Raw genomic sequence first — 27,027 nt, forward strand, 5'->3', positions numbered from 1 at the left:
AGGCAGAAGCAAACGAAGAGGCTTGTAAAGCTCCTTAAATGAGAACTTTCCCGGCTCGATTCCCCGCCGTGTTCATGCCCAGCAAGATACTGTACAGTACTGTACAGATCTTGCTGAGAAAACTATATTTCCCAGAAACCCGTCTTGGCGTTGGCTGGGCAGTGCCATAAACTGCGCCTAGACTAGTCTGGAGTGCCTCCTATCATGAGCAGAGACGATGGAGCTGAAGGGGACCTGGAGCTTTGGAACTACTTTTCCCGGCGCTCCCCGCGACTCAGACGGAAGCGAGGTGTGAGCTGTTGCTTGTATTTCTCGGTTCTTTGAGTGCGTGGACGCAGCTGGGTTGCGAAAGCAAACCTTGACCCTTGTGTGTGCGCAATCCCTCTTGCGGCTGTTCCCAGGCGCTTCCCTGCAAGGGGCGATCCCGCTACCCATTTATACGTTATGCTGTCTAGCAAGTGTCACTTCCTTATTGCTCCTCATATGTGCTTTAATGGCGCGGTCGGGGGTGTGCACTGGGCAGCAGAACCCGCAGTGCTTGAAACTCCTTGCAAGTTGCTCTCTGGAACTGCTGTGGGTTCAGCTTCGCTCGACAGCCTAGATCCAATAGATGCTTCGTGTGCTAGTTGAACAGAGCTGCGACTGGGGATCCTGCAGCCCTGCAGGTGCTTCTGGACTCCAGCTCCCATCAGCCTCAGCCACAAGGGGGAGGTAGCCTGGGTGATGGGTGTTGTAGTCTATCAGTATCTGGAGAGCAGCAGGTGCCCCAGTTGTGCAAGGTAACTTGTACTGTATGTTGCTTACGAATTGGTTGCCGCAGCAAACCAATTTATCGCTTAAATGCCAGCAGCTTTCTTGCGGCAAAGCACTGGACGTCACGGGACTTTGTGCTTTATTGTTAACTTTATGAGGCTGGAGTTGGTTCCTTGTTCAGCACGCATGAGGGAGCAGCCTGAATATGGAACTGACGTTTGCACACTTCTGCGCCTTGCGATAAGTTGTCGGCAGTCGCGTTTCACTGCCAGCGTCACCCCGAGAGACTGCCAGCTATAAGCTTAGCATTCTTTCCCATCCAAGGTGTTTTTTTTGTTTTTGTTTTTTTGCATTGGCTGCCGTTATGTTCATGAAACCGAGAGACGGTGAAATTCAAGGCTAAAAGACAGGGTAGTTTGTCACAAGTTAAATCTGTTCACCAGTCGATGCCAGAAATTATTCTAATTTAAATATCGACCCACAAGTGCTTAAAGTCCTCCATCTCTTTGGAAGCAAAGGAAAGCAAAAGCAGCAACCACCTGGTGCGATTTTCAAAAGGGGCTCTTTGGCATGGTAGTGCATCAGTGTACCATGCATCAGAATATTAACATTAACAACAACAACAACAACAATTCTATACTGCCCTTCATCCAAGGATCACAGGGCGGTTTAAAATATAAAAGCACCAAAATGCATGCCATAGTAACAAACAAAAACACAGTAGTTACTCTGTGCCAGACAGCAGAGGGGTGTGAGCCCCTCCTCCTTCTAGAGAGGTAGATAGTAATACAAATGGCCATTTTTCAGTTGCAGTGGACTGATGTAAGCAAGGGGGGAAATAGTTTTGGGAGGGAAGCAGAGTCTCTGGAGAAAAGGAGGTCACAGCACAATGTGGGCTGACAGTTTGAATCCAGTGTGGCAGCAATGGTAGAAACAGGGCCCTCCTGAACTGTAAAACTCCCCCATATAATTGTGGGAATCGTAGTTTGTAAAGGGTGCTGTGAATTGTAGCTCGGTGAGAGGCAAACTACAATTCCCAAGCTTATTTTGAGGAAGCCATGAGCTTTGAATGTAAATGTATGGTATGGGTGTGACCCCAAACTGAACTGGCAACTTTAAACAATTTTTTTGTGGGCTATGCCCCTACAGAAACCACACAGGACACAGCTGCTCAGCAGCTTTCACTTTTGCATCAGCACATTTTCCTCTTGGTGTACGTGGTGAGTTAATGGCACAAAAGTTTCAGTAGAACTCTCCAGTTCATGACAAGATGCTAGTAGAAGTTGCCAGCCATCCAAACTGAGAGTCTGGCTGCAGTTAGACAAGAGGCTTGTTTTTTTTTAAAAAAAGACCCTAGATCGTCATTCACTTAACTTCCAGCCCACCTTTGCACTGTCAAGAGCAATGTTTCAGTCATTGCCATAGTCTTTTAATGCACACACTCTGCAAGCTTCTCACTTCTGTCTTGAAAGCAGAAGTTGGGATGATCTTGTGACTGTTGTCTCCCTCCAGGACCCAGGTGCAGCATCTGTGCAGGGCTGCTGGGTTGGTAGAAAAAGTCTGTGGTTTGCACCTTTCACTGTGGGGACAGTTCGTAACTAAATTTGAAATCTAATGTGAGGCTATCTGTTTTCTTATGCAATTGACTGCAGTGACCTTTATTTTTGGCTGAAACCCAGCTATGGCTCTTAGATCAAGTTGGATCCAGTAGTAGCCAATCTAATTTCACTTTATGAGTGCCAGTGTTGCTTACACAAAAGTTTGCCTTGGATATCAGAATTGGACATAACACATGGTATCTGCTGCCTAACTAGATTTAACTAAATTGGAGTTGCATCCTGCCAGATCATATGATCAATTCAGTGTAGGTTCTGGTTCCTGATCAACAACTGTGGGACTGTTTTGTTTCTCTGGAAACTTTCTCTTCAGTAACATGTGTACTCCTTTGGTGTTTCGGTGCGACTTGGCTTTGGGAAGTATGGAATCATCAGTACCATTTACTTTCCGAAGGAAGTAATTGAGCCTCCTTCTTTTAGTGGACAGGGGCTGCAGACAGTAGAAGCCCCTGCTGACACAGTTGGATATAGTCTGTGAGGTATGTTATCCCATTGGACAAGCTGCTGGTAACTGCCAACCTTGACTTTTGAGAGAATAGTGGTTAGAATGTGAATTGCCTTAACCAGCCTGGGGAAATTCCAGATCTACCTTCCACTTAGCTGTGAAGTTTTGATGTTTCATGGTCTGTGGTGGACATACTATTGAAATCAGTTCCTCTGACCCAGCGTCTGAGACTCCACCCTATTTTGGGTTACAAAACTGTGTGACAGAAAAACAGTTCTCTGCTGAAGGGAGGAAAGCAGAACTAGGTAGTAAGGAAAGGGAGGAGGCAAAAATCTTGCTGGTGCCAGAACCAGCAGATGGTTGGATAGTTTTTACAGCTAGCTGGTCTCTTGCCTTCTCAGGTGTGCTCCCTGTGAACAGGATGATTCCCAGAGTCTCATTCTTGCTGCTCTCAATCCTACTGGGAATTCTGGGGATCTTGTGTGTGGTGTTCACAGTCTACTGGACCCAACACTGGCTTGGTGGCTTTGCCTGGGATGGTTCTTCTCAGATGTTTAACTGGCATCCAGTTTTCATGGTGACAGGCATGTTGGTCTTGACTGGTGCAGGTAAGTGAAAAGAGGATCCAATCCTTTTCTGATTTCCCCTCCTCCTGCCCCAGTAGCAGAACTGATATTAACATCCTATACAGTGGTATCTCAGGTTAAGAACTTAATTCATTCTGGAGGTCCGTTTTTAACCTGAAACTGTCCTTAACCTGAAGTACCACTTTATCTAATGGGGCCTCCCGCTGCCACCGCACGATTTCTGTTCTCATCCTGAAGCAAAGTTCTTAACCCAAGGTACTCTTTCTGGGTTAGCTGAGTCTGTACCCTGAAGCATCTGTAACCTGAGGTACCACTGTATCCTTTTAAGTGTGTTTGTGAGCGGGGGGGGTATTTTATTATGTATCTTGTGTTTTTATCTTGTGTTTTTATGCTGTGAACCACCCTGAGATCATTGGCTGAAGGGCAGTATACAAAACAAGCAAACCTGGGAATCAGTGACTTGGCTATTTTGGGGGGATGTGGGATGGGTGCCTGAGCTATCTTGGCTCTAGTGACTTCTCCCCTTCTCTCTCCTCCAGCGGTGCTAGTGTATCGCGTGCCCCTCTCTTGGTCGGGGCCCAAACTGCCATGGAAGTTGCTGCATGCAGGACTGACCTTGGCAGCATTCATCCTAATTGTCCTGGGACTGGTGGCCGTCTTTGAATATCACAACAAACAGGGCATTGCCAACATGTACTCCCTCCACAGCTGGCTAGGGCTTGGTGCTGTGCTGCTCTTCTCCTGTCAGGTGGGTAAGAACCTAAGAAGCTGTAGCTTGGTGGCAGAGCACATACTTTGCATTGGGTGTGGGGAACATTCACCCTCCAGATGTTGCTGAACTACACTTCTCATCATCACTGAGTATTGGCCATGCTTGCTAGGGCAAATGGGAGTTGCTGTGCTGCAACACCTGAGGGCCAAATATCCCCCACCCCTGTTTTACATGCAGAAGGTACTTGGTTCAGTCCCAGTCACTTTTATGTAGGGTCGGAGCAGGGGGAAACCTGCCTGAAACTGCCGCTTTTAGTGTTCGGGAGGGACACACAAACTTCAGGTTTGTTGGATCTACTTTGGGGGTTTTTCTTCACAAGAATCCCAAGAGCTACCAACCAGAGCTAGGTGCAAAAGACATATTTGGAATTAAATAAGGTGGTTGCCTCCTAGCACAATCTCAGCCCATGAATCCCAGTACTGGGAAAGTTGCCATTTATAGATCTAACCTCCTTGAATTCATCATAATACTTCTAAAAACAAAGTATTTTGGTGGGTTGTCACCAGTGCTTTTTTCTGGGGGGACACAGGTGTACACATACCCCTAAACATTTTGTGAATTTAATTTTGGCCTCATTGACGGGCAGTATTTCAATATGAATAGGAAAATGAGAGTACTCCTAAACTTTTTTTTTTTTTAGGAAAAAAGCACTGTTTGTCACCCACATTGCATAGAAGATATACTTTTGTCTTAAACCTGCTGACTGACACTTCTTGCATTTTCTGAGAGTGAATAATTTGTTGTAGCCACCCTTTTCATAAATATTAGGTTTCCTCCCTCTTGGGTAATCCCCCCCCCACTTAATCCCTTCACCATGTGCACATGTGATATTAAAAGTTTGTTTCAAACATTTTATTTATTTATTTAAAAAGTTATCTGTAAAAGTGCAGTAAATATTTGAAAAAAACCTAACCTAAATTGTTCACTGGTTGCTGTCTATCTCCCCGCCCCCCAAGCTCTCATAGCTAGTTTGAGATTTTAGATATGAATATAATAAAACAAATACTTCTGCAAATCTGGTTGCTGCATTACATGTGCTCAGTCCCTGTGCAGATACCATGCTGAGTCCTTCGTCCAATATGGGTTTCTGAAAAGATCCCAATTTCTTATCTCTTCCATCCAGTGGGCCATGGGCTTTGCTTCTTTCTTGCTGCCTTGGGCTCCCACCTGGTTCCGAGCCTTGTACAAGCCCGTCCATGTCTTCTTTGGCTCTGCCATCATCCCTTTAGTTGTGGCCGCCTGCATCTCGGGCATCAATGAGAAGCTTTTCTTCAAACTGTGAGTAGGAAAACAGAGAGGGCTTAATACTGGGAGGAGGAAATAGTCCACGCTAAAAAGACAATGGATAATATGTTGCTGGTTATTTGCACTGGAGAGAGTTGGCAGTCTTCTGGGGTACAAATAACGAGGGATGAAGAGGAAGCTGCTCAGCCTGGTCCAGATTGATAGCAGTCATTATAAAGTTTGAAAGCAATGATAGCTTTTAGACCAGGAATAAGGAACATATAGTTTGGCAACATTTGAAAGGCCACTAGTTTCCCATCCCTGTTTTAGAAGTACAGAAGGGAAATGTGTCCACGAGGCAATGGGGAACCTGAGAAGGTGGTTAAGCCACATGTAGCAGCAGCAGACAGGAATGCGGAGCTAGTGTCTGGAGGCTTGTAATGTGAAGATAGTGTTCTGCTCACTAGGTCATTGTACACATTTAATTGAATATAAGATGTGCTCCAGCCTCGAGCCCAAATGCATTACTTGGGTGTCTGGGACAGTAGAATGGCTGTTGGAGCAAAGCTACATATGGTGAAAGAGATTACGTGGCTTAGTATAGATTTTTGGCACTATTCAGATATTTCCTTCTTTATGGGTCTCTGGGGAGGTGTTTGTGGTGCTGTTGGCTTTTCATCAAGCATTTTTGCTTTTTGTCTGTACTTTTAGAACAAACACAAGCACACCCTACGCTCAGCTTCCTGCAGAGGCATGGTTTGCCAACATATTGGGGATGCTGATCCTGGTCTTTGGGCTACTGGTGCTGTTTGCCCTTGCCATGCCAGTATGGAAGCGTCCAGATGTGAATTTGCAAGATACCCAAGAGGTGGTATTATTGTTGTTGTTGTTATTATTATTATTATTGACCTTTAAGATTTATTTATTTTACTACAACTATTTCCTGCCTATCCTTCAAGGCATCACACAAGGTTTTCTGTCTCCCCCACTACAATTTATCCTAACAACAACCCTGTGAGGCAGGTTAGGCTAAGAGGGACTGGCCAAAGTCACCCATTGAGCTATGTGGCTGAGAGGGGATTTGAACCTGGATCTTCTTGGTCCTAGTCCAGCACTCTAGTCACTATACCATACTGGCTCGAACCCACTGATGTCTGTTGAGTTTAAATGGTAGTGTGTACTAGCTTGGACAAAGTAGCGGAGGGATGGGGGAAGAATTTTTCAGAAAATGAAACTCTTGTTCAACTGTTGTTAGGATGAGAGCAGCGTATTTTCGCTGTGTACAAACAAGAGTTCCAAGTAGATTTGGTGCATCCCATGTTTACATGTTTTTTTTCTGTCATCCACATGATTTTATCCTCCTTCAAGTAGAAACTTGCACCACCTCCCAATAATTCAGATTTATTTGATACATGATAATGCAGTATTTGATAATGCAGTAAGGGGGGGGGGAAATGCAACATAAAACCACATGCTACCCAAATATGAATGTACTAAAGCACATTATGTGGGTGACACCCATATACATACGTGTGTGATGATGTTTTGCTGGGTGTCATGTTTTCATCATCACCTCTACTTCTGATGACAAGGCAGTTCTCAATGGGCTTCTGGTGGGGCTGAGTATGACCTCATATATGCTTCCCCCCCCTTTTTAAAACAATCTGCTGTTTTCTGCAAATCTGGTATATCAGAAAACTTGTATCAATATTTCTTTTAATGGCTGTGCACACAAGTAAGCAAATACCTGTGCAAATGCTCATAATGGACCGCAGGTGTCCTTAAGTCAGGGAGGGGTTCTATAAAGTACTAATGGGGAAGTACTAATTGAGGAGAGGGGGGACAATAACACATAGTACGAGTATAGCCCATCAATAACTGACCGATAGTATGGACAGGAGACATTAAACTTCATTAGATTTTGGGTTGTGTGTTTTTTTTTTGTTTTATTATACACACACACACACACACACATGCAAAAGTGTTCATTGCATACCACCCTAACAAAGGAAAGAACTGAACAGTGGGGCGTGTTTTTGAGATTTCATTTTCGGTTAATGATAAGACATGTTCCTTGTGGATTAATTATTAGTCTGACTGGCTTCCAACAGTTCTCTGTCCTCTTCCCCCATAGCCTCCATGGGTTAATACTGCAGAACATTTGTTTTGACAACACAGACATAGAATTACACATGTGTATAGTAGTGGAACTTATCCCTGGCAAAAGGAGCAACAGTATGGGAGTTAAATCCTAGAAACCTGGTCTGAATTTTCTCCGCAAGAGGGCAAGACTGAACATCATAAGCAATAGACAATATGTTTTGAGAGAGTTTAATATCTGAGAGTGAGACAGAAAGCTTATGGAATCAAGCTTTATTATTTACTTCTGGTGTTCTTTTTCTACAGCCTTTGCTACGGGAGGATAAATGAAGCAGCAAACAGGAAGGATTGTGATCCAGACCTGTGTGGTGGCCTGTTCTCCACTGAGATCTTCAGCCATTCTTGGTTCTGTTTTCAGTGCAAGAGTTGAAACTTTAATTGTGGCACTGAATTGTCTGGCCTCCTGGGTACTTTATTAATTCCCCCCACCCCACCCCACCCCGGCTTGCTCCAGGTATCTCTGAACAATTCATTTCTTAGTTGCTATTGTGCCATTATGACAAGTTCACAGATTTTTGTACTTCATGGACTTATTAGAAACCTAAATTATCAGATGAAATAAATGATTCCTTCTAATTGTTTTACTGTTGGATTTGCAGGTGCTTCCACACTAGATGTTCAGCATGGAATTGTCATGCTTCAGGCATTCACTTTTGAATAGGGCATCCATACAGTGCTGACATCCATGTATTGTCCTCCGGTGTTTTCCTGTGACTCTTGTCAGGTATTTGTATGTGTTTAAGAACAGAAAAACAGCACAATTCTGAAGGTGTCTGCGGCCTTAGCATTACTCATCCATCTTCTTAAAGGGATGGAGTTTCAATGAGTGTGTCCAGATGAGTGTCTCCTACTGCTATCAATCATGACCCTCCCATTATAAGCAGAATTGCAACTGATTATCCACCTGCCTCTGGTGCTCTGATGCAGTGTCTGCATCTCATATTTTGTACACATGGTGGGCATGACATAACTGTATGGACAGGGTTATATCCTTCTGTTTCTTCACCTGTTGGTTGGTTGCCACACGTCTCCTTTTCCTCACATTTTGAAGTGGGTGCTCCTTAGCACTATTTTAACCCCCTGCTTTGTGTGCCCTTCTGTGTGAATGTGTTTACACAATTAGCACAATTGCAAAAAAACTTAAGAAGTAAAAAAGAGTGCTTGCAGCTTACTTCCAAGTAAACATCATTAGAGATCAGGCTCTAAATCCCGTGGATTTCACTTGAGAATGACTAATCTCTAGTTCAGTCAATTTTACAACCAGATCTAATTGGACAATCCAGTGTAGCCAGTTCAACAACCCAGCTAGAAAGCATGCTAAATTGATTCCCCGTCCCCTTGCTTATTGCTTGCAGTATTTTACCACAGCACAATTGTTAAATGTTTTTAATAGTGTCTGCAGCACAGGGGCTGGAGGATTGTGGCCTTGCAGGATTACTGCTGAAACCTACACCTTGGTACTTGGAATTTAGCACTATCTTAATGCAGTTTACTAATAGAACCTCATTCTAGGGAACAATTTATTAAGACTGAAAGCTGGTAGAAAGGAGTTGGGGTGTAGGACATGAAATGATTTTTAAACCAGAAGTACATGGCAGGCCTTAGAGAAAGGAGAAGTCATCTCCAACATGTCAGCAACCTTCCTCAGGGAAAACAACTCCCAGTGTGGTTCAGATGTGACTTTTCCTGTGCACAACTGAAAGGAGATTGCTGTGCACTTCTGCTCTTTCCCTCTTTAACAGTAAGAAAAAAGGTGGAAGAAGCAATGGGAAAGCATGGGAGGATTATACTTGGCTTACATCCAGATGCCCTGTAAAACTGCATGACGGAGGCATACCAAATACACATTAAAAGCTTAAGGCATAATGAACACATATACTGAAAGCCTCATAGGAAAGCAGCCAGTGTGTGCCATGATCTATAAGCAAGGACAATAATAATAATAAATTTTTATTTATATCCCGCCCACCCCAGCCGAAGCTGGGCTCAGAGCGGCTAACAACAATATTGCCATTCAGTGTACCATTGTTATCTTTCTAGTTGGCGTCATTATATCAACCCCGTTCATTTTTTTCACTCATTGTTAGTTTAGCTCTGTAGTTTATTTTGTTGGTAGACACACATACACAGCAATATATATTTCTATCATAGGACTTTGGTACACCCTGGTGACTGGTAGGATAGAAAGTTAAAGATAGAGCCAGAGCCACCCTCCTCTCTGCTGAGTTGTACAAGCAATACTGAGACTAAGGCAGCTAGGACCAATCCCTGGACTGGATGCTAAAGTAGGATGGCAGACATTTGGGGGCAGACTGGGGGCAGACTGGGACTGGTGGGGCAGTGCCCTGATTCATACCTCCACTGGTGCTACACAAAGTGTTGTGCCTTCCTTTTTTCTTTTTCCTTTACTTTGTTGCAGCTACCACCTAGTAAGAGTTCCTTAATACATCTGGGTCATCTGCCATTAGAGTCAAAGCAAGGGACACTTTGGCCTTGCTCTCACATGGGGCTACTTCTTGGTGATTCTACATTGGTAGCAGCCAATGCATAATATGTATTGGGATGCCTTGTCTAGTCTGCAGAATGCACACCGCTTTTTCAAGATGTCATGCGTTTATGTTTTTATTATATCCTCCTAAATACTTCCTGTAAAGGTAAAGGGACCCCTGACCATTAGGTCCAGTCACGGACGACTCTGGGGTTGCGGTGCTCATCTCACTTTACTGGCCAAGGGAGCCGGCGTACAGCTTCTGGGTCATGTGGCCAGCATGACTAAGCCACTTCTGGTGAACCAGAGCAGCACACGGAAATGCCATTTACCTTCCCATTGGAGCGGTACCTATTTATCTACTTGCACTTCATGCTTTCGAACTGCTAGGTTGGCAGGAGCAGGGACCGAGGAATGGGAGCTCACCCCGTCGCGGGGATTCGAACCACCGACCTTCTGATCAGTGATCTGCTTATTTTTCCAGTAACAAATGAACATAACCTTCTTTTGGGGAGGGGAGCCATTCCACCCCCCCCCATGGTAACATGGAATATATAGAGGTACAAATTAGAAAGTGATATTCAGGACGATGTTTGAATTATTCTCGAACTATGCTTTACCACATCCCTTTTTCCAGCATTCTTACTAAACAGCTCATCTTCAACTAGCCTGACATAAGCTGACAAGCCATTATTTAAATTTTTATATAGATATTTCAATCCTGCCATTCTAGTAACTAGGTATGAGATTAGCTCTCCTAGTTCAAGGCCAAGCATTTATATGATACTTGTGACTTCTCTCTCTCTGATATATATATCTTGTTTTGTTGAGTCACCTTATCTATCATTTTTCGAACTATAAACTATGTACTATAATGTCAGTAGTGTTTGAGGGTGCTTATGAAAGACAGATTGCTTTCTCCACGGTTAACCACATAAAGATTCCCTCCCATACCGAAACAAGCAGTGGGAAATGGTCTCTTCCTGGCTGAGAACTATTTCTTGGCATGAAGCTAAATTTGCACTTGAATAACACTTACTGATATCACCTGATTCAGAGCACTGGTATCTGGCTTAGTTATTCCTAGCATGTGGTGCCTGCTGTTTTTTTTTGTAGATTTCAGTCTGTTAGAACTGGTAAAAGGCCATCACAGTCTAATATACGCTGATTGGTGAAATAATTATCCCCACCACCCCAGACCCATCCATAAACATACATAATACTCTTTCAGTCATCAACAGCTCCTCCTAAGTCTCATTCTTGCCACCTTTCTAAAACAAGCAATGATTTCTTCTTCTCTTGGTTTCAAATGTGTTTCAGAACTCTTGTACATGCTGCCCCTATATATGAACCTTATGGCAAACAGTAGAGAATGCTGTTGCTATCTTCAGCGGGAATTGAAAACTAGGTTTGTGCAATTAAAGTTAATTTGATACAGCATGACCACAAACCTTTCCAGCCCCAATCATACTTTTGTGATAATGAAAGTAATAGGGGAAAGCACTGGAAAGGGTGGGATAACACATGCTTGATGCATTGTGCAAAGAAATTGAATGTTCAATATGCAGGTCGTCTGGAGGCAACCTTGGCTAGGTAAGGGTTGGGGCATGCCTAGTCTTCTCTTCTATTCCTAGACAAAAAGAAAGGAGGGGAGCAGAGTACTCAGTCTCTTGTCTAAAACTGTTGTTTGGCATTTTTACCTTAAAAGTACTAATAGCACTTCTGCAGTGTTGCTATTTTGTGGGCGGGGTTGTGCGAGAGCACCAAATTCACTTTTAATGTTTATTATATTTTGAGCATTGCCGTATATATCAACATGCTTCCACCCCCAAGCTGGAATTTTTGTGGCAAGAAAAGGAGGAAATGTCCTACAACGTAACACTTGCTTGAGCAACATAGTACAACCTCCTGGCAAACAAATGCTCAGGAACAGTGGATATCATGTAACCTCCCTGCAAACTTTGTACAGAAAGATGTGGATGAATGCTCCATAAAAAGGTGATTTGGAAGCAACAGTATATTGTCTTGCAGTGCAATCCTAACCATGTCTACAGACCAATAAATCCTATAGATCTGAACAGGGATTACTCTTAGGTAAGCAGGGTTAGGATTGAAGCCTTAATGCTGTTTAGAAAGTTCCATTCAGTGATCTGCTTCTTGACAAATGTTCTTTGCAAATGTAGTGATTAGCTCCGTAGTATAATTCTAATACCATTTCTCCTTGCCTAGACAAGCCATTCAATATCAGGTAAGCTTTCTATGAAGAAATTGACTGAGTTGCATTATTCCAGTATTTGTCAACTAGATATTAAGCCACTGTTCCCCCTTTTGAGATACAACAGGAAACAGAAGTATAAACTTATCAGGACTGTTGCACACATGGAAGTAATTTAGCAAGCTAAGAATGAACATTTGAAAAGGTGCAATATTTCTAAGGTCTGAATATTTCTGTTTTCCTACTTAGGTATATATGTGTGCACATCTCATTCTCCTTAGTTACTGCCACTAGTACAAACCTAGTTTATTGAGGACAGTGATTAGCCCAAGTCAAATATGAGCTTATCTATTCCCATGAAACAGTTTTTCTCTACAAAATGTAGTTTCAAAGGAGCATCCTCTTTGTATAGAGGGCTCGGGAACCTCAGGGCCAGGAGCCAAATGGAAGCATCTCCCTTGGCCATGTCTCATCACCAGCCTTGATCCATGCTCTCCTTGAGTGCTTTTCCTAGCTGGAGTGTGTCCTTGAACTAAGATAATGCTTTCTCTTGTTTACCTGGATGGAGAGGGTGTATGGGTAGAAACCTCTGACAATTGTGTGTCCATAATGTAAACAAAATGTGTCCAAAATCCATTGCTCTGCTTACTTTTGCCTCTAGCCACACCCACCATTAACATACTAACATAAGAAAAGCCTGCTGGATCAGACTAAAGACCCATCTAGTCCAGTGCTGTGGACCTGGGAACAGCCATACTTTCCAGCTTGTGATCCGCAGCCCCTGCTATTCAGAGGCACTATCTCTGATACTGGAGGTATTATGGTCATCATGACTAATAGCCATCTTATCCGCCACAGATTTATCTAAATCACAGCTATCTTCTGTTATGAAAAAAGCCCACCCTGGCTTCATCAGCGGGGTGGTGTCTAGAAACCTCAGTCAGCATAGCCGAGTAACAGATGTACAAACTTCCTGTTTTGTTAAATGTTATCAATGCATGGCTTTGATCAAAGATCTTCAGGAACAGCTCCTAAGTGGGGAGGTATTGCTGCAAAAATTATGAAGCAGCAGAGTGACAACACAAGCAACTCCAAAGATAGGACTCTTTATTACAGCCAAATTTCATAAAGTACAAAGTAATGATCTCAAAACTAAGAATATAAAGCATAGATCTGTACTTATGCATGGGGTTACAGAAACACCAGATACTATTCACTGCAAGGATGCTCTTGAGCCTGAAGTATTAGAAGCAAGGTACTATAAGAACATCATGTTGCCATTCTGAAGCTACTTCGATTCAATGGAGAGCCCTGCACAGGAGAGGAATGGTGATTCAACATTTTAGCAAGTCTTGAATTATGAGCTAAATCAAAGGAAGGAGGTATCACTGCACCCAGGACCCCTCCCAACCAGCTTTTGCCAGTCAGGATGGGCAGTCGAGCAAGAAGCTGGTCACATCATTGTAAGAGTTCTGTCCACATCATCAAGCCATATAAATTGAAATTGACCCCACAGAGTACTGCAATGGGCACCTCAACTAGAGTTGCAGTAACAGTGACATCCAAGGCACTACAGAGCTGCGTGATTTTATCCCCAAAGCATTGTGCAAATGGCTCACAGCATGCTGCCAACTTCTGGTACAACCATACTCTGGAACACTCAAAACAATTCTGCTGCATGGCTCTTCGAGGATACAATAGAGGCAGCAGAATAATCTCCCAGCCTGCTTCACTACGACTTAGGTCCAGGGTACCTCAGGGATCGCCTGAACCTTTATATCCCTTTGAGATTAGCAGCAGGAGTGTTCCCTGAGTTGGTGAGGCTCATTTGACAACAATGAGAAACCAAACCCTTAGTGTCATTGGCTCAGTCCTTTGGAATACTCTGCCAAGAGAGTTTCAGCAGGCACCTTCTGTGCCATCTTCTAAATGCCTGCTGAAAACCTTTTTATTTCACCAGGCTTATGCAGACAATTAAGAGTTCATCCTCCACCATGGTTTATTTATGCTTGTTTTTAACTTCTTTTTCTTTTAAATTAGTTTTTATATTTGCTTTTTAAATATAGTTTTTATCTTTTAAATGTTGGAAATTGCTTTGATATGTTTTGGGATTTAGTGGTATATACTTTTATAAATATATACAATAAATTAATCACCACTAAATTAAATTGTTTTAACCTGCAATCCTTCCATCACTGCACGAAGAATAGCTGCAGCTGCTACAGCTCCAGGGTCTGGTCGATTTAGGCGGGATGAGCCAATGTAACTGGCCCTGCCTGCAGCTGCTTCCATATGTTTTGTAGACTCAGCAGCAGCCTCTGCCTCCTGCAGAAAAAAGCAAGACATTATAAGAGGAGAAACAGATACCTATGTGCTCACCATCTGCAAGGAATTAAGAGTAGATAGATACCACCAAAAGCTTTCATATGCTTCTAAATTTGAAACCATAAGCCTTCATCTGGACACTAGTCCTCCCCATTTCTGTTGTGATGTGATGCCTTTTAGTCCTAATGCTGCAAACAAACCACTTTAGGATTTTGCCTAATGATTTTAAGTGTTTGGTAATTTTTCAGATTGCAGATGGACTACTAGTGAAATTGATACTGTGTGCCTGATAATAAGACTTATGCTGATTGGACAATATGAGAATGCACAGAACTACAGATATGGGACATATACTACATATCTATAACCCGAGAAAACTTGCTTATAGTTCCCTGCTCTCATCTTCCTAAATGATGCAAAAGGGTTTTGTTTGTTTTTTTACACTTTGGGTTGTAGGTACATTAACATACTCACTTCTACAGCTTTGGTCAGAACCTTCAGTGGATTAGTCTGTGGGTTCTTCAGGGCTCTGAGCTGCTCAGCAGCAGCACAGAGTGAATCCAGCTAGCAAAGAGACAAAGAATAATTAAGAGGACAATAGCTCTATCAGGGCTAGTTATGGACAGTCATTATCTTGACAGGGATAGTCTCCTATCTGAACCTTGAACATCTGGAAATGTTTGCTGAAACTGAATGTTATGGGAAATATTCCATACATTCTGGACAAGGCAAGTTAATGTTGGTAACTATTGTTTAGATAAATTGTGCTAACTAACACTACACTAATTTGCTAGTGTCAAGTGTCTGGCATATGCAGATGTGTGAAGCATTCTAAAGTAACCATAGTTAAGACTGTAAGCCATGACTGCTAAGTAAAGCCAAAAAATAAGTGGTGTCACTTTTGCCTTGAGCTAGCTCCATGGCAGAAGAAGAAATTTCAGGTGCTTCTCCTGATTTCTTTCCCTTCTCATTCCGCTCTTATGGGATAGCATGACACTGCTCATACCTTCCTGAATTTTGTGTTTTTGCATTCATGGTATCCCATCTGCACCATGTCTGAGAGTACCCATTTTCTTCGAGCACAGACCCTCCTTTCTCCATACTTCACATCAAAGCAAGGGTAACAACCTTCCATGGCTGTTCCTTGAAAAACAATGACTCAAGTGTGTCCTTCTATGCCAAACCACAAGTGAGGCAGCATGGCAGTGGAGCAACCCTCAGAAGTGTTATAACACCCCAGAAACAAACTGTCACCAAAAATTCAAAGCCATACCTTTGGAATTTTTGCATCTATGCTGGTATTTACAGTAAATCTGAATTAACAAGGCAACAACTCAAGCATAGTATTATGTAGATATCCCCTAAAATTAGTTCCTGGGACACTGCAGATATGCAGCAAATAGCTGGAATGGAAGGGGCCTTAATGAAGGACAGTGCTAGGGCATATTACTCACCATAGTTCTGTCTCCAGGTGCAGCTCCTCCATACCTGTCAGATGAATACAGTTAGTAGTGTAGGTTCCACATGTGTATCCCTCTCACTGTAGAGACAGTCTCACTCATATAGCAAGGATGGAAGTAGCAAGGGAACACATGTATAATTACTCTGCTGTAGTCATGTAAGGGTCACACTCACCGCATCATGGCATCAATACCAGCATCCATGGCTGCTGACCAAGTTGCCAATTCATCATCAGTCCGTAGGGGCTGAGCAGCTGCTGTTAGAAACAGTCCATAGAGCTGTAAGAAAACAAAGTGGTTTCATCTCTGATAAAGTCTAGGGGAATGATACAATAATCACATGCAGTATTTCTCTTTAGCATATTACAATTCCCACCTTATCTACTCCTACAGCTTGAGGCAGAAAATCGTTTAAAATGCAATAAAATCTAACAAAATATGATGAATGGAACTTCTTTTTAGCAAAAAGCGTCTTAAGAAAGAACCTTTTAATAAAGTTTCCATAGTCAAGGTAGTCTAAGAGCTATCAGATCATAATCAGAATTCAGTGGCCCTAGTAAAACAAATTATTACAGCCCACCCTAGTTCCAAGGTCTATGGCACATCTTTTCTATCTGCATATCTGCCATGTTGTGAGACTAACTAACCACAAAGGCACCCACTGAGTATCAGACAAAAGGGGATATAAACCTGTGTCTCCATTGTCAAACACCATTGCTTCATGAATTCCCTTTGTGATAGCTTTTGACCTCTAAACACAACAGAATGAGATGGACTAGAGTCTACTAAAAACATTTTGTAAGTAGAAATTAGCCTAACCGTACTCCTTTTATCTGGGACGCAGGTGGCGCTGTGGGTTAAACCACAGAGCCTAGGACTTGCTGATCAGAAGGTCGGCGGTTCGAATCCCCGTGACGGGGTGAGCTCCCGTTGCTCGGTCCCAGCTCCTGCCAACCTAGCAGTTCGAAAGCATGTCAAAGTGCAAGTAGATAAATAGGTACTGCTCCGGCGGGAAGGTAAAAACGGCGTTTCCGTGTGCTGCTCTGGTTCACCAGAAGCGGCTTAGTCATGTTGGCCACATGACCCGGAAGCTGTACGCCGGCTCCCTCGGCCAATAAAGTGAGATGAGCGCTACAACCCCAGAGTCGGCCACGACTGGACCTAATGGTCAGGGGTCCCTTTACCTTTTTACTCCTTTTATGTTAGAACTTCTTTCCAAAATGTGCCCCACCTCCGAAGTAGCATAGTCTATTCTAGTACAACTGTCTGTTGCATGAATAGACTACATTTAAATTTCTCAGTGGAAATAGTTTCAGTGTATTTTGGAACTACTACATGCATACAAGTTTGCTCCAATTTAGTAAAAGCTTTAATTTTTAAGTTATGAGAATATGCCGGTTCTGTATATTAGATATTAAAATTCAAAAACTTAATTTCTCAGCAAAAGAGCATTTATTGATGAGAAAGGGATACAGTATTGCACTCTAAAGAGTTGCTTGTTGTAGGGCTAGTTTAAGTCTCACAACTAGGAAGCTCCCAGTTTCTCCATGTGAAAGTGTTTAAAATATTCTGATCATCTCCCACCCCGTATCCTAACATGAGCCACATTTTTAGAGAATATGTGTCAGCAGTAAAAATGCTTATTTGCTACTTTTTCCTAACTGTTGCTCCTTCTCCCACTACACACACAAATTCTAGTAGTACCAATCACCCTTACATAAGAGCAAGGAGCAACCTTAAACAGGTTATCCAAATTCTTCTAACACTCACCGCCCCCGAAGAACCCCCCATCTTCTCCAGCAGTAACTTTGCTAGGGCAGAGAGCAGCTGAGAGGGGTACAGTGGTAGAGGTTTTGACTCCACCCATTCCTGGATTGCTGAGGAAACAACACTCATTGGTTAAAATTGACAATCTCTCATCTGGCTAGGGCCCCTCCAGACTGGTGTTCATTGCAGGTGTATTCTGCAATGTGTTTTTAAACACGGTAATAGTGCATAAATGGCGGATTTATGCTGCTGTGATGCTTCTCCAATGCTACCACATTGGATGGAGAGGCTATCATGCAACAAAGAAGAACAAAAATGAACATTTTAAACATTTGTTAAAAAGAGCTACAGGTTTTCAGCACAGGATATGCACTGATTGGAACTGAAGCAGTATGACCATCCCAAAGCTTGGGACAACTCTATTTGGATCAAGAACACAAATAATCATGAATATACAATAAAAAGGATGTCTGGAGGGGCCTTCACTAATTTTGCAATGCTGCAGATATGTCTCAATTAGTATGGCAATCTGAAGCATCAAGGGAAAAGATCTCAACAACCTTTTTCAGTCAGAGTACATACCGTAGTTTTCCCACACCAACACCTTTTTATCATATTCAATCTATGGCATCTCTGAAGAGTCCTTTAGCAGCAGGAAGATTCAGAAGGGCATTTTACGTAGGCCACCAAGCCTACTGTTCCCTCCTGAACCGGAACAAATTTACTACCTTTCAGCATATTCTTTGCTCTATTTTAGCTTAACAATATTATTATTATGGTATTTTAATTTATTGCCCACCCTTCAACACCCTGGGATGATTTACAACAAATTAAAGTGCAACATTAAAAACATTTAAAATAACCTACAATCAAAAATACGGCCCAGAGGCTTCATATAGATGTTAAATAGCATAGGGGATAAGATGGAACCCTGTGGATTCCAACACACTTTTTATCAACATATCATCAAACAGCATATATAATCCATCCAGCTCATATTCTCTGTTCTTCAGAAAAGTAGTACACCAGTGTCTTTATTCATTTAACTTACAACCCCAAGTCTATAATGGAACACAAGCAAAGGTTATGTGCTCCAAAAATAGGAAGCGAGTTGTCGGAAGAGCACTAACCTCTGGCAGCTCGTGCATGTGTGCTGCCACAGTCTCCATCACCTGCGGCCCGATCTAGATCATTGAGCTCCTCTTGTAGGTTCAGCAGTGTGTTGCACACCTTCTCTAGAACTGCTCTCATGTAGGGGGTGGCTGGTGCTAAATGAAATGGGAATAGCTATTTCATTTCAATAGTGGTAAGGCTCCCAGTTTCACATTTTGTCTTACAGAGCAAGTACTGATGTTGCTATGCATTTCCCTTTCATATAATGTGTGAGTGTAAGGGTAAACTCTATCCAAACATATCACTTTACTAGCAGGCTATTTCAGTTCATGCTGGATTTTTCATCACTTGTTTACTCAGCACCTGATGAAACAGCTGAAAATCTGTAATGATTCAGCTGAAAAGTTCTGTATTTGAAATGAATAAAGTAATATGAAACATTCTGCATGTGATATTTGATCTATGATGGCCCGGTCATGTGTATAAGTCACTTTGTGCTGAAGTCATTGTGAATATACATGGATTAACTGGTGCAGAAACAGAAAGGCCAACTCACAGATAAACACATCCAATTGCTCGCATATGCAGAAAGAAACGCTACAAATACTACTACCTAGGAATGTATTTAACTTACAGATGGAGAAACTGGGGTATAAAAGGATTTTTGTTTTCTATGTCATGCAGATAATGAGAGAACAAGAGTGAAGCAAAACAGAAGCCAACATTTCTGGCAAAAAGGCATTTACTGTCCTGATCAGCCTTTTGCTCATCCAGTCCTTCAAACAGGACACAATGGCTCCTGTTGGTGCTGCTTGTGTCTCCAGATTACTTTCACTCTCAATGCTTCTTGAGAGAAGGGCATTCTGCCATCACAAAGGCAGAACCACAGTCTCAGCAGACAGGATGAATCTGGCAATAAATTTATCAGCGCGCGAGAGATGATGCTTCAGCCTGTACCTTTAAATGGAAAAGACTCATCTTCCTCCTCTTCCTTGGGTGCTACTGACTCTCTCACTCTTTTCTGGCCTGACACATGCACCTTGGCAGGTTGTGACCACGCAACAGCTGTAGTGTCGGAATCTAGAATTTGGAATACAAGACTGTGATATACAATTGCTGATAGTTTCACAACACCATTGGTTCATATCCATGAAGTCATCAACACATGGACTCTTAAAAATCATGATCATTTTTCTTAGCAGAAGCCACAAAAGTCTGGTTATGAACCCCAAATAACCAAGCCCAACATAACAGAATTGGGCAGTCTGACAAGACAGTACTTATATTATTAATGAGAAGTTCAAATTTATTTATTTTTGAGTTATTGTGTGTCATCACTGGGCTTGTAGCAAGCTGGAGACATTCGGTCAAATTGTCAGGAAATGCTGCCATTTGGATCGAGAGAAATAATGTAATTTGTATTATCTATTTTATCTGTATTGGAAAGAGAATGTACTCATTATCAGGAAGAAAATCAGCCTCCAACACGTAATACATATTTTCAAGACATATACCACATACACACACATCCCACACACCCTGATCAATTAAGTCATAACTTATTTTCAAGTTGCAAATTTGAGAAGAAAACTGGTATCTCAAGAACTCACCAATGAGAGTCAACAGCTCATCATCTACAAGCAAAAGAGTAAGGGAGACACCTGCCATTTCCAGTGCAGTCATAAAGGAGCCAACAAAAACTCGGGCAATATGGATGCCCCTGCTCTCTGCAGTGATGAAGCAAGAGAAAATAAGAAGCATGATTAGGAACATTACATCTCTGCCAGGGTGGAGCCAGATGGATTTATGAAAGGTATTGTGCGTTTTTCCCCTGAACATCTGTGTGATCCTCTGATATCATAAAGGTTCTTCTCAATATATCCCAGTCTTGCAGAACATGGCATATTGATGTCCAACAGTGATATAATGTTTGGTGGAGATACACCAAATTAAGCTTCAACATTCTGCTGTCATATCTGGAACTGTGAAGCTACTGTCCCCAGTAGCTGATTGGTGCCCTGTTGTTTTTTTTTATAGTGTGTGATTTATTTCATTATATACATTTCAAGCCATTTGCTCTATGTTTTCTTTTTCTTTCTTTTTTTACACACTGCACCTACTCTTAGCTTGTGGCATACTAGTCTGGACAGCATGTGCTCTACTGCTGAAGCATCCCGCCTTGGGTGTTGGAAAAGATGAGTTTTTCTAAAGCTGGTCTAATAAGTAAAATATGATGAACTTTATCAAACTACATATAATCTGCATCGTAAGTATTCTAAACTTCTAGGCATCACTATGAACGTTAAATGCTAGTTTTGCACAATTAAGCATGCTCCAAATTCTGTTCTCACCTTATAGGTATCTAGGCAATCTGGTATTTTACAGGCCTCATTTATGTAATTTTGCATAGTTTTTAATTTTACACAATGCAGAATTAGACAATCTCACTTAACCAATATTCTAACAAGGGAAACTTACCAAGACAACGCACAGCAGACCCAGCCACTACACTTAATTCAAGGTAGGATAACCCACCCAAATTGTTCACCATCAAGACTACAGAAGCACCTGAAAGCCAAAACAAAGTGAGTAAGATTGAAGACTAATCTGCACACTATACTTAATATGCAAAAGGTGATGTAAAAAGCTTCTGCATGGCTATTTCTCCACATCTGAGCTAACATCTGGATCTACTGATCAATGACTGCCCAATCACACATTAAATCTCCATTCCAGCAATTGCTGATATTGTAATAGAAACTCACTACATGACGTGATTTTACAGCATTTTTGTATATATTGCACTGTATATATATTACAGCTCAGATATAGAAAAATAACCACAGGAAAAAATATTCCCAGATTCCTCTGAGTAGAAGGAATAATATATAGGCCAGCCTCAAAATTGTACTCACCAGACTTGAGTCGCACACGTGAAGCGTTGGAGTGACTGGTCATGTGATCCAGCATTATTTTGACAACCTGATCTGCTGATGTTATCTGTGAAGAGGACATGTGTAAGGGGGCAGGGTTGTACTTCTTCATTAGCAAAAAGGTGACAGGCTACTTACCTTCATCCTGCGCACCCCTGCTTCACCATGGATTCCTAGAGGGAGAGTAAGATTTCAGATATCAGTTATGGCACATGCCATGACTATCTTCTTTCTAAATAGAAGATGACTGAGTTTAAGGGCACTAATTGATGAAATCCTAATCATGCTAGTCAGTGATATATAGCCAGTGAACTCAAACTACACACAAAAGAAAAATAGTAAAAGAACATATCTGTGCCCTGTTAGTGTCTGACTGATAATGGATACCCATGAATCATAGGTGATAGCGCCTCAGACTGACTCCTATGCCTGCAATGATGGAATGGAACTGGTCACAACTAATAACTCAGAGCATGGACAGAGTCCCAAAACAAACGGCATGCAGTCCCAAAGAGACAATGCTCATGAGGACATTCTAAAGAAGTAGATGGAAACGCATTCCTCACCTAAGCCTAGCTCAAGTTCATCATCAGCAAGCTGGAAGGTAGGTCTCGATCCAGGAACACTGCAGGGGGTTAGACTAACTCCAAGGGTGCCTGTGCAAAAATAAAATGCCACCTTCCATACAGATGTTTCAGCATCAGTATAAGAAAATAGACAAAAGTGTATGTTCTGCTTATGCCCTGGGTTACAACTCTAAATGATACTACAATATTGCAATGTAGTTTTGGATTAAAAGGTGCAGTCTTGAGGATCAACTGCTAATTACAGAAACGTTATTTGTTCATATTAATTAAACTTATATCAAGCTATCAATGGCTGCTAATCATGATAGCTATTTTACCTGCATTATCAGAGGCAGCATGTTTCTGAATACCAGTTATTGGAAATCATGAGTGGTAGTGTCTTATTGCACTTCTGTTCTGCTTATGGAATTCCCAAAGGCATCTGGTTGGGAATTTAGGGACCCCATAGCTGGACAGATAGGTCTTTGATCTGACCCATCAGTGCTCTTCTCAAGTTCTTATACCTCACCTTTTCCTCCAGTGACCTGAAGGTGGTGTATATGGTTCTCCCCATTTAATCCTCACAACAATCCTGTGTGGGAGGTTAAACTAGGCAATGGTGAATGCCGAGTCCAAATCTTATACACTAACCACAAAGGTTCAGCCACACAATTGGGGCTCTCTTTCTTTCAGGGATCATTAATTTTAAATCTTCAATACATTCACTGCATGTCAAAACCATAAACCCTATAAAAGACAGCATAATAAATTTAGCCAGCATGACCTTGCTAGACTGCTTGATTTGCCAATAATAATGTAGCCTTTGGCCAGATGCTTATCCCCCAAAGAGAGCTACTTAAACACTTACCCATTGAGTGTGCAACAGCAGTAACCTTGCGAGCAATTGCACTCAGACCACAACCTGCCTCAGACAGAGCCCCAGCTACCTAAACATAAACAACTGTAAGGAAAAATGTTGCTTTGATTTCTCAACAAAAGGATCACAGCAGATTAGCATACATTCCTTCACTTCATACTACAGGGACAAAGCCAGGTGTGTCAGGACTAAAGGAGAAGAATGGCTGTGTGAAGAATCATGCTTTTATGTGGCTAGGAGTTCAGGCACAATATGCAGGGAGGAATGCCTATGGGCACCTCACACTCTACAACATTCTTAGGCCACAAAGCATTATTTGCACTTTGGTAATACTACTGTACAGTGGGGTCCTGAGTCAATGACAATGTTGGTTCTGAATTTGGGAATGGATGATTCCTACCTTGTGTATTAACACTGTGCCACATAGTCCTCTCCTGCCAGCCTTCTTCTGTTTGGTAAAGGCACAGTCATCACCAATAACCACCATCTCCACAGAAGCCCCTTCTGCCCGTGCTTGTTCCAATGCCAGCCCAAAGTTCAGACGGTCCCCAGTATAGTTCTTCACTATTAGCAGCGTTCCAACTACAGAAGAGAGATGGTTTGAATTCTGTGATATTCCTCCCTCAAGAGAGATGTTCATCTACCAAAAATGATGCCATACCTGCACCAGCTTGCCTCACAGCCCGAATTGCTGCTAAAATGCTACCCACTGCAGGTGAAGTGAATACTGGACCAGCTACCACTCCAGTGAGCATTCCCTTCCCGATGTACCCTGAGGAAAGAAGACAGGCATAGCGGTATTGCATCTGCTTTGGGAGCATCTTGCTCACACTCTAGTTCTGTGGCTGTTTATCTTAACTCCAATAACTGAATCCTACAGCTGCCAGGAGAACTGTGGCACAAAAGTTTTCAGTTCATGATGTCCAGAAATATGGGATCACAGGATGTCCTCTTCTCTTTGTATTCATGAAATGCCAGTGTTAAGTGAAGTGAGGGAAACCAGATTGAAACTCTCTCCCCCAGACTCAAAGCTCCCATAACTTTGATCCCACTAACCTGCATGTGCAGGCTCATGTCCTGAACCACCTCCAGAAATAAGTGCCACTTTGCCTCGCAGATTCTCCAAGTCAGCACGTAATGCCACTCTGTGTCCATGCAGGATCTGGAGATGAGGATTACAAGCCACTGTTCCAGCCAATGCATCGTCTGCACAACCCAGAATTGTGTTCACTAGCTTCTTTGAACCCTAGAATAGGAAAACATCACAAAAGTTTCTCATACACACAGCCTTCCACATGGAAGTAGTTTCTAGTTCATGACTGTCCAACCAGCTTCGGACACTACAAGTGCTTATAAGCAATTGTACCAGTGATTCATGATTTTGTTGTAATATCTGAAAAAAAGAATTTTTGCAAGAGACACATGCAAGCTGTGTATAATGCTTGAGCTCATACATTTACCATGTCAAACACCTCTGAATAGCAGAGTGAAAAGGCAGAACACAAAAGTAACTAGCACACCCATTGATTAGTATTTGCAATACCACCTGATATTGCTTTCAAAAAATATGAAGATTGGGTCATTCAGCTTCCATGCTTTCTGTCATGCCACAGACAACCATTACATTGGTAGAATTTGTTAGTCATCCACGAAAAAACTGTTCCTCCACATTAGCAGAAAGAGCAGCAGCTGTGAATCAAAACTGAGTTTCATGTAACAATGAAAGCATAATTTTGACACATTCACTCTTTGTCTAAAGTTGTACCCAATATATTTTCCATTTAACTTTTTGAGACTTTCAGCCTGCTTCATCCTAAAGCATTATTATTATTACATTGACTTCCACAAACGTCACCAGGTGTACAAATGCAACAAAAACAGCTAAAAACACAGAATATAACAGATAAATTTAAAAACAATACTAATTAGACAGCCAAACATGCAGATAGCAGGTGTCTGTCATAGCCTGACAGGAATTCTGTTCCACAGAACAGAGGCAGACACACCAGTTACTGTGCTTCGGAGATCTTTAGAACATGAAGGCGAAGTAGGTAACAGTATGTTAGTCATTCAACAGTACTGTAATTTAGTAGTTATTTGGTCACCTGTAGCAACAAATAACTACCATATTTTTCGCTCTATAACACGCACCAGACCATAACACGCACGTAGTTTTTAGAGGAGGAAAACAATAAAAAAAATATTCTAAACGAAATAGTGGATATATGATTTTTGTGGTTCATGCTGTGGCCACAGACATGTGATCTGACAGTGAGTTTGGAGTAGCCCAATGCAAAAATCCTGAGGATCCATGTGGATCCATGCTTTGTAACCATGGAGGAGGGAAGGAAGGGGAACCATGGATCCTCTGCTCACGACTGCAGCAGATCCCCCCCATGCTCACTTTTAGGCACCAGGTCAAACTCCTGTTGTTAAACTTTAAGCAAACATTTGGCATGGGTAGTAGCCAAGTTTGGACTCTGGTCCTGATTTTCTGCTTCACTGCATTTAATTATCTGCTGAGTCTTCTGACTGCATTATTAATTGATAATTATTAGCCAGTGTGCCCTTCAGAGCTATACAAGTGGGAGCTGCCACAAAATGTTGCAGTGTAGAATATCCCTTTTCAGAGTTTCAGCCAGCTATGCCTTCTTTCAGGATATTCAATCTCCCTGTTTTTCTGTCTCCCACCATCAGTGGGATTCTGTGGCCACTAATCACATGCTCAGTCCTTCCGTCCTCATTGAGTTGTTTAGTTTCCCATCACCCCAATATATTTTCTACTTCTGCAAACCTTCAGGTCCCCACCCCAAGCATTCCGACACCTCTTTTGTTAGCTCCATTGGCTTCACAGTTATTTTGACTGGGCTTCTAACACTGTATATACTTGCTTTATTATTTCTTTGTACCCTAAGGTTTCCTGAATATTCCTGAGTGAACACAAAGGCAGAATACAAGCATTGCAAGGGACCGATACAAAGAGACTGACGTTTGATTCCCAAGTCACAGGTTGCCCTGTTTCGGATGCTTTACCTCGGTCCGCAGGGCTTCAGAGACTTAATGGAAGGGACTCTTTCCCTTGCTTTCCAGTGATCGCACAAACACAGCTGACCAAAACCAATTCTCTGCTCTGACTGAGGCAGAAACAGTGCAAGGTCAGCAGTGCTGGATCTGAAGCACAGTTTTCTAGCCCAAGTCGCAAACTCAGCCATAGGCTTCATGGGTCAGTTGGGGCCACGCTCAGGCTAGCGCCTACCTCACAGGGGTTTTAAGAGGAGTGGGACAGAAACGCAATAACATCCCTTCCCTCAGCCTCACGGAGACCAGACGTTTCTGGGTCTCACCTGCATGCTGCCCCTCTGGAGCTGCGACTCCGGGCTACCAAGTTCAGCAGGATGCTCCGAGAGCCTGCGGCCGAGGCGAGGAGGGACACCTCCTGCTCCTGAGGGAGAGAGAGACGGCGGCTGCTCGCTTCTGGCCACCGTGTGGCTGTCACTACTGCCTTTACGCGCCTCCCTTTTCGAAGGCGAGAGAGACTTCGCCCTGCAATCCAAACTCCGCCTGGCTCACAGCATCAGCCACGCGCGCCCTGCCTGACAAGGAGCGGGGGGGAAGAAGCCGATTGGCCGACGGCAGCGCGAGCTCCGGCAGTTGGCTGTAGCGCGCAGGGCCAGTCACGCTCCGCACGGAGTCAGAGGGGAGGGGGTGGGGGAAGTCTCCCCGCCT

At 42.6% G+C, this 27,027-nt stretch overlaps 2 protein-coding genes across 6 annotated transcripts; one reads left to right on the plus strand and one right to left on the minus strand.

Moving 5' to 3' along the window:
* Positions 1 to 103: 103 nt before the first annotated feature.
* LOC128417897 (lysosomal membrane ascorbate-dependent ferrireductase CYB561A3) lies at positions 104 to 8,002 on the plus strand. Of its 3 annotated transcripts, none has more exons than XM_053397130.1 (6): positions 104 to 289; positions 3,216 to 3,422; positions 3,941 to 4,149; positions 5,297 to 5,451; positions 6,109 to 6,265; positions 7,804 to 8,002. In XM_053397130.1, the coding sequence occupies exons 1-6, from the start codon at positions 205 to 207 to the stop codon at positions 7,825 to 7,827; spliced, it is 837 nt and encodes a 278-aa protein (XP_053253105.1). In that variant the 5' UTR covers positions 104 to 204; the 3' UTR covers positions 7,828 to 8,002. The 3 variants fall into 3 exon arrangements, with proteins under 3 accessions (XP_053253105.1, XP_053253114.1, XP_053253099.1); XM_053397139.1 differs by lacking the exon at positions 104 to 289 and adding an exon at positions 310 to 779; XM_053397124.1 differs by lacking the exon at positions 104 to 289 and having other exon boundaries at positions 2,524 to 3,422.
* A 5,348-nt stretch (positions 8,003 to 13,350) lies between these two features.
* Positions 13,351 to 26,765, minus strand: TKFC (triokinase and FMN cyclase). 3 transcript variants are annotated; one of them, XM_053397044.1, is made up of 18 exons: positions 26,646 to 26,765; positions 24,358 to 24,547; positions 23,963 to 24,073; positions 23,702 to 23,883; positions 23,293 to 23,371; positions 22,425 to 22,514; positions 21,997 to 22,031; positions 21,841 to 21,925; positions 21,404 to 21,493; positions 20,536 to 20,652; positions 19,883 to 20,005; positions 18,943 to 19,080; positions 17,816 to 17,922; positions 16,221 to 16,324; positions 16,040 to 16,073; positions 15,060 to 15,149; positions 14,439 to 14,585; positions 13,351 to 13,571 (listed from the first exon to the last, which is right to left on the minus strand). In XM_053397044.1, the coding sequence occupies exons 1-18, from the start codon at positions 26,649 to 26,651 to the stop codon at positions 13,530 to 13,532; spliced, it is 1,770 nt and encodes a 589-aa protein (XP_053253019.1). In that variant the 5' UTR covers positions 26,652 to 26,765; the 3' UTR covers positions 13,351 to 13,529. The 3 variants fall into 3 exon arrangements, with proteins under 3 accessions (XP_053253019.1, XP_053253027.1, XP_053253033.1); XM_053397052.1 differs by having other exon boundaries at positions 14,417 to 14,585; XM_053397058.1 differs by lacking the exon at positions 15,060 to 15,149.
* Between the last annotated feature and the right edge of the window lie 262 nt (positions 26,766 to 27,027).

The sequence above is a fragment of the Podarcis raffonei genome, chromosome 1 (genome assembly GCF_027172205.1).
Source record: "Podarcis raffonei isolate rPodRaf1 chromosome 1, rPodRaf1.pri, whole genome shotgun sequence".
In the NCBI taxonomy this organism is placed as follows: Eukaryota; Metazoa; Chordata; class Lepidosauria; order Squamata; family Lacertidae; genus Podarcis; species Podarcis raffonei.

Excerpts from the sequence above, each read along its gene's own strand:
- LOC128417897 (XM_053397124.1), top strand. The coding sequence starts at position 2,990 with ATGGTCTGTGGTGGACATACTATTGAAATCAGTTCCTCTGACCCAGCG. Across the intron at positions 3,423-3,940 it reads GTTGGTCTTGACTGGTGCAG|CGGTGCTAGTGTATCGCGTG; the intron begins GTAAGTGAAAAG and ends TCTCTCCTCCAG. Across the intron at positions 5,452-6,108 it reads GAGAAGCTTTTCTTCAAACT|AACAAACACAAGCACACCCT; the intron begins GTGAGTAGGAAA and ends CTGTACTTTTAG.
- TKFC (XM_053397044.1), bottom strand. Across the intron at positions 20,653-21,403 it reads GTCTGCTGTGCGTTGTCTTG|AGAGCAGGGGCATCCATATT; the intron begins GTAAGTTTCCCT and ends TCATCACTGCAG. Across the intron at positions 17,923-18,942 it reads ACATGCACGAGCTGCCAGAG|CAATCCAGGAATGGGTGGAG; the intron begins GTTAGTGCTCTT and ends TTGTTTCCTCAG.